Source organism: Myodes glareolus, chromosome 9 (genome assembly GCF_982192425.1).
Source record: "Myodes glareolus chromosome 9, mMyoGla1.1, whole genome shotgun sequence".
NCBI classification, from domain to species: domain Eukaryota; kingdom Metazoa; phylum Chordata; class Mammalia; order Rodentia; family Cricetidae; genus Myodes; species Myodes glareolus.
The window spans coordinates 46,248,009-46,262,361 of record NC_142034.1 but is presented as its reverse complement, the minus strand read 5'-3'; the positions used below and the strand labels follow the sequence as shown (position 1 = coordinate 46,262,361).

General features: G+C 42.4%; 1 protein-coding gene across 1 annotated transcript in view; it reads right to left on the bottom strand.

Moving 5' to 3' along the window:
• Window positions 1-4,021: 4,021 nt before the first annotated feature.
• Window positions 4,022-14,353, bottom strand: part of Efcab5 (EF-hand calcium binding domain 5) — a 113,041-nt gene continuing 102,709 nt past the window's right edge. Inside the window, exon 23 of the mRNA XM_085695367.2 lies at window positions 4,022-4,602. Coding sequence (XP_085551493.2) covers window positions 4,409-4,602 — 194 coding nt within the window. The 3' untranslated portion in view covers window positions 4,022-4,408. The remainder of the gene's footprint in view (window positions 4,603-14,353) is intronic.

Sequence of the window (14,353 nt, the reverse complement as noted above, 5' to 3'; positions counted from 1 at the left end):
TTTGCATTCTTTACTAATATTTCTAAAACCCGTGTCCCTATCCTGGAAAGTCATATTTTTGTCAAGGCCGGTCCCTGAAACAGACATAGTCAAGTTGACAACCAGGAATAACCATCATGTATGGCTATTACATGTATGTATACCAGTACCAGGGGATCTGATGACCTCTCCTGGCCTCTTTGGCACCAGATACCCACATGGTACACAGACATACACGCAAGCAAAACATTCCTGCATGTTAAATAAATAAACAAACAAACAAGCAAGCAAACAACTTTTTAAAGAAAGTTTCATTATGGCATTTGGGTAGGCTCTAATTTAATCAAACTTTTAGTTTATTGTGCTAGATTTATATATCAAAGGTGATAATTTATTTATTATTATATTTTTAGAGCTAGAGATTGACCCTAGGGCTTGCTACATGCGTGGTATGCACTCGAGCTCTGAGCTACATCCGTACACTTTAATTTTTCTGATTTTGAGACCCCATTCACAAGAAATTAAAAAATTAAATATTTATCAGCAGTCAACATCAAAAGCTTAAAAATCAATACTTAGCCTTTTCTTATTTTAAAGCTACAGTCTACTTTTCCTTCTTTCTTTCTTTCTTTTTAATTACTCAGATGGGGTTTCTCTTTGTGGACCTGGCTGTCCTGGGACTTGATCTGTAGACCAGGTTAGCCTCAAATTCAGGTGCTTGTAGATGTCAGAACAATGTGTCAGAGCCCCTGGAACAGGAGTTACAGATGATAGTGACCCACTGTGTGGGTGCTAGGAACTGAACCATGGTTCTCTGCGAGAGAAACACATGCTTGTGACCTCTGAGTCATTGCTCCAGGCCCTGGTTCTTCACCTTCAAGCCTGTTGTCCTGTCAGGACCCTTCTTTCCCGTGTCACCTTTGCCCTTAGCATAGCATGCAGATCCATCTCTTTTGTATTTCTCCTTTGGTTTAGTCACTTTCTGTTCATATGGTGTTTATTGTGGCTGGGTATAAGGACCGCATTTCACTCAATCTTTTTTTGCAGTATCCCAGATATACAGAAGTTCCATTCCCAGCTCTGGCATCAGGAGACTCACAATAGCCTTTAACTCCAGCTCCAGGAGATTTGATGCCCTCTTTTGGCTTCCACTGGCACCACCCCCATCCTCACACAGTAAGCTTGTACACACAGAGACACAGAAACATACAAATTAAAGTGGATCCGCATCCCAGGATATAAATGTGTTTGTTTTTAATTTTTTAGCAAACCCAACTGAGATACTTCCTTTCCAGGGTTTCCTTAGTGAACTGCCCACCTTGAAAACTGATAGCTCAATCATTCTTCAAGCCTGTTTCCTCATTTATAAAGTGGTGATGGTATCAGAATCACTGACTTTCTTGGGAGAATCAAGTGAACTAATCTGTAGCCATGCTCCAAACATGTTAAAACTCATGGAAGGGGGTGGGAATGCAGCTCAGTTGGTAGAATGCTCACCTAGCATGCACAAAACACTGGGTGCAATCCCCAGCACTCCACAAATCAGGCAGGGTGATGAAAGGGTGTCTGTATCTTCAGCATTCAGAAAGTAGAGGCAGAAGATTCAGGAGTTCAGGGTCATCTTCAGCTACCTTGTGAGTTCTAGGCACTGCATGTGACACTATCTTAAAAATAATAAAGCTGGGGATGGTGGCGCATACCTTTAATCCCAGCACTCTGGAGCCAGAGCAGGCCAGTTTCTATGAGTCTGAGGTCTTCCTGTTCTACACAGAACAGTTTAAATTCCGGTCCAGCCAGTCTTACATAGAGAAACCCTGTCTCAATTTTTTTTTTTAATGCTAAGATAAAATGTGGCTGGTGGAGAGACAGTTCTGCAGTCGAGAACACTGGCTGCCCATCCAGGGAAAGAGTTCAAGTCCTCGCGCCCACATGGCCCCTCACATTTGGTTGTGACTCCAGTCCCAGAAGGATTTGACGCCCTTTTGGTACTACATGCACACGATGCACAGACATACGTTCAGGCAAACACTCAATATACATACAATAAAAATAAGTCAAATACAAAAAAGAAGAAAAGTGAAAATAACAGATACCTATTACACTAAGCCATAGAAAATGTAATTCCCATAACCACAATAAAAACAGCCTCTCTGATGCTCTTCTTTCTCACTGTCTGCACCATTATTTGCACTCACAAGTTTATCTTGAAGCCACCCAGATATACGACTGTCAGTTTAATATCTTCAAGAACACTGTTGCTAGAAATGTTGCTGCAAATGCCTGAAAATGCCTTCCTCCAAACACAAAGTGGCCAAGAGAGGTACTATTGGTAGTGAACTCATCTGAGACAGGATAACTGGTAATACATGGTCATCTAATCCGGAGAGGGTAAAGGGCTGCCAGTCTCCACTCATAAGACACTCAGTGTAATGGAAAAATTAAAATGCTGCAGGATCCCCAGCAGCAGCAGGCAGCAAAAACGCTAGAGGTCCCCAAGCAGCGGCAGCGGGCCATGTGGTGGCAGGCAGTGGGTCCTGAGAGCAGCCAGTCCCAGGCAGGGATGGCTGCGGTGGGCGAGAGACAGAGACATGGATAGGCATGCCATACAGAGTGAGGTTGGATATTTATTTAGTGGTTATAGAAGGGAGGGGAGAAAGGGAAAAGAGCAGAGGGGGGAGAGACAGAGAGGGACGAGGGAGAGAGAGAGAGAGAGAGAGAGAGAGAGAGAGAGAGAGAGAGAAAAGAGAAGAGGACAGGAGAGGAGGGGAGAGGAGAGGAGAGGAGAGGAGAGGAGAAGAGAAGGGGAAATGGAAGCTGCCTCTCCAAGAGGAAGACAGAAAGGAGAGAGAGACTAAGGCTGCAAACAGGAAGGAAGACCTGCCTGCCTCAGCAGATGGGGGAGGGAGTGGGCATGGCTTGTCTATGGCCCACTGCCACTGGGGATCCTGCAGCATTTTTAATTTTTCCATTACACTCAGGACACATGACAATATAACAGCCTAAGAAAATAAAGCTTAATTTCACAAATTTTATTAAAAATGGAGTTTGTCATCAGATATCTTATTGCAAAGATGAAATCTCACAACACGCCAATAAAGTTTGCTGTAATAACAAGCTTTGAAAAAATATAAATTCTTTTGTAGTTATAGAACTTGAGAAGTTTTTGTTATTAAAAATTGATGTTTTCTTTATTCTATGAGTCGTGGACAAACACTTTCCCACAAAAAAAAATCTGTTCATTAAAATGATATCTGTGGCAGGGCACATGCTTATACTCACAGCACTCAGAATGCTGAGGCAGGGGGATCAGGAGTTCCAGGCTAGCCTTAGAAATACATAGAGACTCTGCCTCTAACAAACAGTAATATAAAGGTGACTTCTAGATTGTCACGGAAAAGAAAGGTGAAGAAGGGATGAATGGGGAAGGTCAGAGAGTTGGAACTTACTTCTAGTTCCTTCAAGGTTATTGTGCTTCTACCTCAAACAAGGTCCCACCTGGTTATTGTCAACAGGTGTGACTAATAGCCAGACCTTGTGCTCCAGGAATAGAGAAGTAGATCTGTTCCTACCTAAAACTAGAGTCTAAGGATCCAACTAAGTTCCAGTTCCCTTTATGGAGATAATTTGGATTCCACCCAGGGAGTGGTTTGCCTACAGAATGTTTTGATCTAGGGTGTAAACGTGACTTGTTTTGTTTTAGCAACAGAATGTTTAACTATAAATGTAGCCCCGTGACCTTCAATTGCTATGTTCATTTCCTTGTATCATGTTAATGCAGTCTTTTGTCTTACTCCTACCTTTTGGAGTCAGGGGTATTTTAAGCAGTTGGAAATTAAATGCGGGTGAACTGGAATTTCCTCCCGATACTATCCTATATGTTTCTCCATTTTATTATTTTCCTTCACATCTTCATATTCTTTACTATATTTCTAAATTCCCATGCCTCTACCCTGGCAAGAGGTATTTTTGTCGAGGCTGGTCCCTGACAGATGGAGAAGTAGTGTTTAGATAGTCTTTGAAAAACTCTAAAAACAGTTACAAGTCCACTTCTTAAAATCTTTATTGTTTGATACTCTTTTGATATAAAAGCTGCCATTTCTGCACCCAGGCTCTTCAGTATTCTTTATTTTGATATTTAAGAGAATAAGAAGCAATTTCCCAAACAGCCATAGTAGTCTCAAGTTGTATGGAAAGCTCAGACTAAAAGGGAGTTTTTTAATACATTCTAGTATATATTCAGGTCCGTGTGACTATGGCCACCGTAACTGCATACTCTTTAGGTAAATTTCTCTTTAGGTAGCCCTTTTGGTTTTACAGAGTGTTGAGGAGAATGCCGGGGAGCAGAAGTGTCTATGGGGCATTCCTTTCCAGTTGACAACAGTTCATTATTAATAGCATCGGACACACGCCCTAAATATAGTACCAGTCCTTAACTTTTCTCTGGCAATGATTTCTCTGCTAATTCTGCACAAGCAGAGGTATCACTCTTCTTGGGCAATGGAGGTAAAATACAACTCTTTTGTTTGTTGCTTAGCTCCATGAGAGTTAAACAAATGTGTAACCAGTGGTATAGGAGCTCAATGACAAGATTGCCAAATTTCCATACTTCGATTCGAGAATGATCTGCATCAAGAAAAGGAAAAGTTAGCATAGGTAATATTGTACTTTAATTATTATGAAATAAATTGAAATATGATTAGACTTTATTAACTATGTTGTGAATCAAAATCATAATAGCATCTTATTTATATATTTAATTATAAGAGAGATAGAATTTAATATTTTCATTTAATGGAATAATACATAGCAGTTAATAGTGAAAGAATTTACATATATAAATTATAATTATATATATAAATTTTATATATATGCACACACACATATATACACACATGATGTGTAGAATTTTATACATATTTGGGTATAACTCTTAAAAGTTTAAAAACCTGTAAGGTTTACGAATTCATAAAGATCCAGTAAAAGGAGGTCAGGCAGTGGTGGCATATACCTTTAATCCCAGCACTCGGGAGACAGATTTTTGTGTTCAGGCCAGCCTGATCGACAGAGCGAGTTCCAGAATGGCCAGAGCTACACAAGAGAAACCATGTCTTGAAAAACCAAAAAGCCAAACAAGCAAAAAAGATATAGTAAAAGAAATGAATGAGGCATGAAATTATAAGTGTCAAATTTATGATCACTTTATGAGAAAAGAGAATGGGACCAGAGGAGATGGAAAGTTTCAAAGATAAAGTCTTTATCTTTAAAAACCTCAGATTCAGGTGGCTGTGGTGATTATCCCTGCAATCCCAGCTGCCCGGCAGGCTGAAGCAGGAAGATTGCTAGTTTGAGGCTAGTCTAGACCAGAGAATGATTTTGAACAGGGCCCAAGTGAGACCCTGTTGTAAACTGAAACTAAAAAAGGGCTGAGGATGGAACTAAGGGGTTGGGCACCTGCTTAGCATGCCTGAAGCCCTAGGTCACTGGTTGCATTGGAAAACAAAGTAAAATGAACCCAACTCAAACAAGGCATGCTAAGGTTGGGCATATCGGTTTATAATGAATGCATAGTGCTTATTATTTATACTTCTATGTTTGAAATAGTCTTTAGAAATTGTTTCAAATTATGTAGTTTGTAGTGTGAATTCTAATTGGTCTTAATAATAAAAACCCATAGCTGGGCAGTGGTGGCGCATGCCTTTAATCCCAGCATTTGGGAGGCAGAGGCAGGCAGATCTCTGTGAGTTTGAGGTCAACCTGGTCTACAAGAGCTAGTTCCAGGACAGGCTCCAAAGCTACAGAGAAACCTTGTCTCTAAAAACAAAACAAAACAAAACAAAACAAAACAAAAAACAAACAAGAAAGGAAGGAAGGAAGGAAGGAAGGAAGGAAGGAAGGAAGGAAGGAAGGAAGGAAGGAAGAACCCAGAGTCAGATAACAGGGTAAATACTAAAAGAGCAGAGAAACAAAGGAGCAAGCCACAGCCACACCTTCCCTTGCCAAATCCTCAGCTGAAAACAGGGGTAAGATCCTGTCTCCATGAATCCTCAGACGGAATGGGCTGAGCACTTGTTGACTGGGGGGTTCTGTCCTGCCCGGTCCTGCAGCCATTTAGTCCCAAATAATCACACAGAAATCTACATTAGTTATAAACTGATTGGGCTAGTAGCTCAGACTTCTTATTAACTCTTATAACTTTTATTAGCCCATTATTCTTGTCTATGTTAGCCACGTGGCTCGGTACCTTATTCAGCGAGGCAGTCACATCTTGCTTCTTCTGTGAGTCATGACTGCAAACTGCTCTTCCCTCTTCCCAGCATTCTCAATGTCCTGCCTCCACTTCCTGCCTGGTCACCCTGCCTATACTTCTTGTCTGGCTACTGGCCATTCAGCATTTTATTAAAAATAATACAAGTGACACAATAAAAGACCATTGTCCTACAGCAAGCACCTGTCTTCCCCACTTCATATTCCTCTCTCTACCCAACCATATCCTTTTCTGTCTCCACCTCCCTAGTGCCAGGATTAAAGGCCTGTGACTCCCAAGTACTGGGAATAAAGGTGTGAACTACCACCACCAGGCTCAGTTTCTCTTTTAGACTGGATCTATCTTGTGCAGCCCAGGGTGGCCTTGAACTCACAGAGTTCAGTCTGGGATTAAAGGTGTGTGACGCCACTGCCTGGCCTCTATGGCTAACTAGTGGCAAGTTCCACACTCTGATCTTCAGGCAAGCTTTATTTGTTAGATCACAAACAAAATATCCATATAGTAGTTACTGCCCACTATTAAAAACTGTTAACTGCCATTACTACAGATTCTCAGGAGCCAATGCTAACATTTAGACAGAATGGTCTAATGGAAGGAGTACCTTTGGGTTGAACAGCTCTGAGTTCTAATTTTGGCTCTATCCCAATGAATTTTGTGTTTTTTAAGCAGATTTAGTTGTTCTGAGCCTGTCTATCTTTTTGTAAAACAGGAAGAGTACTTCAGGATTATTATGAAGGCCAATGAGAAAGTATACACAGTCTGACTCTTTCCGGTGCCTCCCGCCACAGGTCGAGTCTCACTCATCACTGCTGTTCCTAGTCTAACTGGGCCTGGACCCAGGTGAAGATCTGCTGATTTGACTTGAACAAACCATTATATACACACATAAAACTGCGAGAGAGTGTTAATTATCACTATCCAAGAGTATCTTAACCATAATCTCAATTATCTGCGAGAATTTTAAGACAGACATTTTTATTACATTTTGTTTACTGATGTGTGTGTGTGTGTGTGTGTGTGTGTGTGTGTGTGTGTGTGTGTGCATGCAAACTAGAGAACAAACTTGTATGCATTCTCTCCTTCCAACATGTGTGACCCAGGGACCAATTTTAAGTTGCTGGCTTGGTGACAGGGACCTTTAATCATGGAGCCATCTTTTGCACAGACCCCAGAATATATTTTATTATCTTGTCTCCTACCAATACAAGCAGCAAGTTTCCCTGAGTCAGGCTTGTTTTTTTTCTTGGTTTTGAAGGCACCTCTACAAGCTAAGGTACAATATATGACAGAGAAGCCCCTGCAATGAGGAAACATTCACAAGTCTTCATTTTTGTTTGAAGCTTACCTTAAAACATGTGGCTGCAATTAATTTTCTAATGTTCTCTTTACACACACACACACACACACTCCCTCACTCCCCCGCCAGCACTGTTTTTTCTCATTCAATTGTAAGTGTTCAATAAATGTTGAATTGAAACAACATTAAATTAAGGAATAATTGAATTTCTTTATTTCAAGTCCTAAAAGTTTTTCCAGATTACAGCTCAATAATATTAGTGACAATTATGAATAAAAACAAGAACGGTTGCTAGTCATGAGAACACAGTAGAAATATCTGATTCATCTCACTTTATGGGTAATTCTAGACCAATACAAATACCAACTTCAAACCCTGAGCGCGCATCTGTTATCATTGATCCCTCTTTGTGCTAATTAACTTCCTGGAAACTTTACAAAGAAATATTACCGATTTCCAAAGATTACTCTGATTATCTTAATGTTCCAGTGTTATGAATCTAAATTAAATAAGAGCCAAGTTCATCCCAGGATACTCCTAGTACCCATCCCAACAAATTTCTGAGATAAGACAGCTCCCCACAGTTTGGGTCTGTGTTTCCCAAATCCTTGACGAGGACTTAGCTGTTGTTGGTGATCTGGGCGAACATCCCAATGTGCAGACCCCTATCTGCCACCATCACCAAACCAGTCACCGTCTCCATGGAGATTCAAGGACAGGAGGACGGAGAGAGAGCAGAGCGTGTTCCCTTTTATACGCTTCTGTTGCTTCTGTCCTGTTTTATTGTTACCAGGACAAAAGCTCCGAACCTGTCTGGGAGGTAGCTTCTGTTTCCCTGTCATTTCCAGAGATGGATGTATTTACAGGGCCCCTATTGAGCCCTCTGAGGAAGCCTCCTGCAGCTGCTACCATTACCATTACCATTGGCTGCCACTGCCCTCTTGCGGTAGACAGGCACCTGATCTTCACAGCTTGGCAGACACCCCACACCGACCCTCACGCCGGTTCTCAAGAGAAGTCTACTTTTATTTCTTCAATGAATCTATGAAATTATGAGCATTCTGATTTGCCTTAGCAATGCTTACAGCAATCTTTAAACTAAATTTAAGCTCTAAGGATTTCAGAGTATGACTTTGAATATGTACAAGGCTGTATTCACAAAGCATTTATTATGGTATTTTTAGGTCCCATTTTAATCAAACTTTTAATTACACAGGGAATTCATTATGCTGGAAACATCAGGCTATAAAAAGTATGTTTTTAAATTAAACCTCAATTTGTGGGTCTCTGCTTTAACACTGGATTAATTAAGTTAAATCCTCCGGGAAGCATAGACAATTAGTAAAAAACAGGCAAAGCAAAAAGAATGAAGTATTTAACTTCAAGTTCAAAAGCTGAACTGCTCCTTCGACGACAATGAAGCCAGGACCGGCAGTATTCCTTGAATGTGTCCCTTCTCCATCAGCTCCTTTAGTTTGAATTCTCTGCTTCTATTGCTTCACGTTCCCTAAGTCTTTTTAAAATTTAGCATTTAGCATTACTGCTGGACCCAACAAGCGGAGGTCTGTCCAACAACGCATACTGGAAGGATGTGCAGGCAAGCTGCAGGTGTCTTACATCAGCACGGTGAACTTTGTGGTGACAATTGGGCACTTAATGCGTTGTTGATTGGCTGTCATCCCAGAGGCAGACACCTCCCAGGCCTTGCATGAAACGAGCGGTGTTGAACAAGAGGAAATCTCGGGTTTTGATTTATTATGGCTGAGGTGGAAGCTTGTTCCAGGATGAGTCACGAGTCTTCACAAGCAAACAGTGAGCATTATTGCTGCACAATAGCGCATATTCCAGGCTTTTCCACAGTGCAGCCATAAATCGAATGTGTGAATTTCGGTCAGTGTAATTTTTTAAATAATATTTTTATTGATTATTTGGAAATTTCACATCATGAACAACCGGCACACTCACTTCCCAGTCCTCTCAGGTCCACCCAACCCCACCTTTGTGACCTTCCCCCTCAAAAAAGAAGAAAAAACAAACAAGTTCAGTTTGTGTTGCCCGTATACCCACCGGACCATGGTTAACTACCGGTGGTCAGCCCCTTAAAGAAAACAGTCCTTCCCACCACCCCACCCCTGCCAGAAGCCATCAGTTGTGGAGAGCTACACTTTAGCATCCTTATCACAATTTTAATTTAAGAGTTTTTAGATGGCTTTCCGCGTAGGCTGCTACTTTTTTGAGGGGGAATTGGGGTTCTCACAGAAGAATTTTATGTCCAACTTTCTCAGCTGTGAGTCTGCAGTCATCAATACCATAGCAGAAAGTCGCTTGTTTGTGGGAGCGTGGATAATGGTTGCACATGGCTTATGGCCACGGCTCAGACCACAGACATCCACATGGTCTCCAGCATCGGCATGTGCCATGAACCCTAGCATGGTCTCCAGTGGCAGGTACAGACCATGAATATCAACATGGCCCTCTGCTGCAGCATGGGCCATGGACGCCATCATAGCTCTCAGCAGCACCACAGGCCAAGGACGTCAACGTGGCCTCAGGTGGCAGCATAGCCCATGGACATCATCACAGTTTTAACCTGCAGCTCAGATCACAGACACCCACAAGGCCTTCAGTGGTAACAGACCCTGGCTGCAGAGGGACCACGGACCCAGACATGGCCTCTGCTGGTATTATGGTCCCAGACATCACCATGGCCTCAGGTGGCAGTGCAGGCCCCTCACACCAAGATGGCTCAGTCAGTGTAATTTATCTTTACAGAAATTCATGGTTCAGTGAGATAACTTCCGGCCTTTTGGTGACATACCCCAGGCAAACCTGCGGCCATGCTCCCTTTGTGGCAAGACATTCAAAGAACTGTCTTCACTTTCCCCTTCGTAAACCATCTGTGGCAGTTTGAGTGTAGCTGGTGCCATAAGCTCATTGGGAGTGACACTATTAGAAGGTGTGGCTTTGCTGGAGTAGGTGTGGCCTTGTTGGAGGAAATGTATCACTGTGGAGCTTTGAGGTCTCCTATGCTCAAGATACGCCTAGTGTCTCAGACTACTTCCTGTTGCCTGCAGGTCAAGATGTAGGACTCTCAGTTCCTTCTCCAGCACCATGTCTGCCTATATGCTGCCATGTCCCACCGTGATGATAATGGACCGAACTGTAAACTACCCCATTAAATGTTTATCCTTTATAAGAGTTGTTGTGGTTATGATGTCTCTTCACAGCAATAGAAACCCTAACTAAGACAGAGGTTGGTACCAGGAACTGAGGTATTGCTGTGTTAGGCCTGACCATGTTTTTGTTTGGAGGAATGTGAATTCTGGTACTTTGAGTTAGAAAAGCAATGGAATGCTTTAAGTGCTGCTTAATGGACCTTATTAATAGGAACAGGGAGACAGTGGTGCTGAGGATGCTTTGAACTGTGGGGGGCTGGCTCAAGAGGATAAGAATATTAATATGTGGACTAGAGATCATTCTCACGATATTTTGGTGAAGAATGTGGCTGCTTTTTGCCTTTGTCTGAAGGGTCTGCCTGAGGCTAAAGTGAAGAGATTTGGATTAATTCCCTTGGCAAAGAAAATCTTGAAATAGTCTAGTGTTTTCTCTGTTGTGTGGCTATTAATAGTCACTCTTCTGCAGATTTATAATGAGCAAGGAAAAATACAAAATGTACAATTTGAAGAGAAAAGGGGGCACTAGAAAGTGAAATAGAGCCAATTCCTGCGTTCAAGGAGATAAACAGATTACTAAATAGAATGCAGGGAGTGGTAACCTCAGGGCAAGATCCCACCAAGACAAGTTTCCAACTTGCAAAAAAGGATTAAAAGAAAAATTTAGAGTCAGGTGTGGTGGTACACATCTTTAATCCCAACCTTCAGGAGACAGAGGCAACAGATCTCTAAATTCAAGGCCAGCCTGGTCTACAGACTGAGTTCCAGGACAGCTGAGTTTAAGCAGTGAAAGAAGCCATGGGGAACAGAAAGCTGAAGATGTAATTGAAAAGGGGGCACGTGGGCTGGAGAGATGGCTCAGAGGTTAAGAGCATTGCCTGCTCTTCCAAAGGTCCTGAGTTCAATTCCCAGCAACCACATGGAGGCTCACAACCATCTGAAATGAGGCCTGGTGCCCTCTTCTGGACTGAAGAAAGAATACTGTATACATAATAAGCAAATAAATAAATATTAAAAAAAAAAGAAAAAAAAAAAGAAAAAAGAAAAGGGGGCACGTTTCAGGCCCAGCAAGCAGCACAACTTGGCAGCTTTGGCTACATGTTTCTGGCTTTAGAGACAAGGATAGAAGAAAGGGGCTATGGAATCTTCCTCCATGACTAAGGAAAGCTGTTGAGGCCAGGGATGTGCCAGGGGTGTCCTGAATTTCTCAGAGCTTCAAATGTGATGCTGTGAAGGAGAAGCCTGGATTGCCTTGGAGACACCAAGGTGTTAGAGATGCCAGAGTCATGGGATACTGTTGAGGCAAGCTACTAACAGGGAGTGGAACCAGTCCAAGAAAGAAGTGTATTGCAGTCAACAAAACTGAAAATAATTGGCAATTTGAAGAGAGCAGAACCCAAGTCCTCTGCTCCTAACCGCTGAGCCCCATTCATCTCATCTCCAGCCCCTTCACCTTGTTAACTTTTCTGTTGTTGTTGTTGTTGTTTGGTTTTTTGAGACAGGGTTTCTCTGTGACTTTGGAGCCTGTCCCGGAAATAGCTCTTGTAGACCAGGCTGGCCTCAAACTCACAGAGATCCTCCTGCCTCTGCCTCCCGAGTGCTAGGATCAAAGGCATGCGCCACCACTGCCTGTCAACTTTTAATTTTTAAAATAGGTGGGTGCACATGTGGAACCATGTGTGTGGAGGCCGGAGGACAGGGCTTGATCCTTACAAGACTTGGTTGTCTCCTTCTACCATGTGCGTCCTGGGGATTGGGCTCAGGATTGACATGGAGATGCAAAGTTTGGAGCTTGTCCATCTGTTTTTTGGTCTTGCTTTAGACTAGTACTTCCTCATTATGCTCCCTTTCCTATGTTTTGGAATGGTAATGTATATCCTGTGCCATTATATGTTGGAAGTATGTGATCTGTTTTGATTTGTATTTTATAGGGGATTATGGCTAAGAGATGCATGACTCTCAGAAGAAACTCTGAATTTTGGACTTTAAAATATTGTTGAGACTGATAGACTATGGGGACTTTTGAAGTTGGACTGAATGCATTTTGCACTATGATAATTGTTACAAGTTTATGGGGGCCAGGCAGTGCAATGTGGTAGTTTGAATGTAATTGGCCCCCATAAGCTCACTGGGAGTGGCATTATTAGGATATGTGGCTTTGTTGGAGTAGGCATGGCCTTGTTTAAGGAAGCATTTCACTGTAGAGGTGGGCTTTGAGGTTTTCTATGCTCAAGATATGTCCAGTGTCTCAGGTCACTTCTTGTTGCCTGCAAGTCAAGATGTAGGACACTCAGCTACTTCTCCAGCACCCTGTCTACTTGCATGCCACCATGTCTCACCATGATGATAATGGACTAGACCTCTGAAAATGTAAGCCACCCCAATTAAATGTTTTTCCTTTATAAGAGTTGCTGTGGTCATGGTGTCTCTTCAGGGCAATATAAACCCTAACTAAGACATCATCTATTGGCCAACAAATCTCAATTTTATATCCCCACCTAGAGCTCTCTCCAAAATCCAAGTTCTTTTTCTAGCTACCTACTCACATTTCTGCTCACAGCCCAATAGACGCCCCAACCTCAGCATGCCAAACATGAGTGCTTTAAAAATATTTATCTTATTTATTTATGTGTGTGCATACATGTGCCCATGTATGTGCGTGTGAGAGCCCACAGAGGTCAGAATAGGGCATTGAATCCCTAGGAACTGGAGTTACAGGTGGTTGTGAGCCACCCGATGTTGGTGCTGGGAACTAAACTCCAGTCCTCTGCAAGAGCAGCCAGTACTCTCTCTGCACCCTGAAGCATCCAAGCCACCTTTCCAGCCCCCAAACTTGAACTCTTCATCTTTCCCCACTGAGTCTCTTCCCTATAGTGCTCTCTGATTTCACCAATGGCTCCTGTATCTTCTAAACCATGGTCAACCTTGGCTGGTGCTTTCTTCACATTTCACACCCAAACTGTGGAGCTCATTTTGGTTCTAACAGAGTCTGTACCATGTATACCTCTGACCACTTGTCACTGTCGCTGTCGGGTCCACTCCCGTTTGAATCCCTGCAGCAGCTCCTCTGATTGTTCTCTTTGACAGTGGCGCCTCCCACCTCCAAAAGTCTTTCATCACAAAAGCAGAATGTTATTTCCTCCCTCCCTCCTCCCTTCCCCATTTCTTTCTTTCTTTTAGTAGGCTCTAACTAGGTCTTGGGTAGCCTGGAGCTCACTGTATATATAGACCAGGTTGGCCTTGAACTCACGTAGGTCTGCCTGACTGCCTTCCAAAATCTGGAATTAAAAATGGGCATCCTTATATTTACTTATTTTATTTATTTATTTATTTTTAAAATAGAGTCTTCCCATGTAACTCAGGTTGACTTTTGAACTCTTAATCCTTCTACCTTAGCCTTTGAGTGCTAGAAGTATGAGCCACTCACTATCCTGGCCATCAAAGTGACTCTTTCAAAGGATAAGCCATGTCCTGCTTAATTTTTACTCATATTATATTATGATGCTGTGATTGGTTGAGTCCACTCCCCAACCCATCACCTCACCTTATACGCATCTCTAATTCTCTTACTCTGCTCCTGACACAGAGTCCTCCAGACTATTTCAACCCACTGCATACTCCTCCATTCTATGGCCTTTG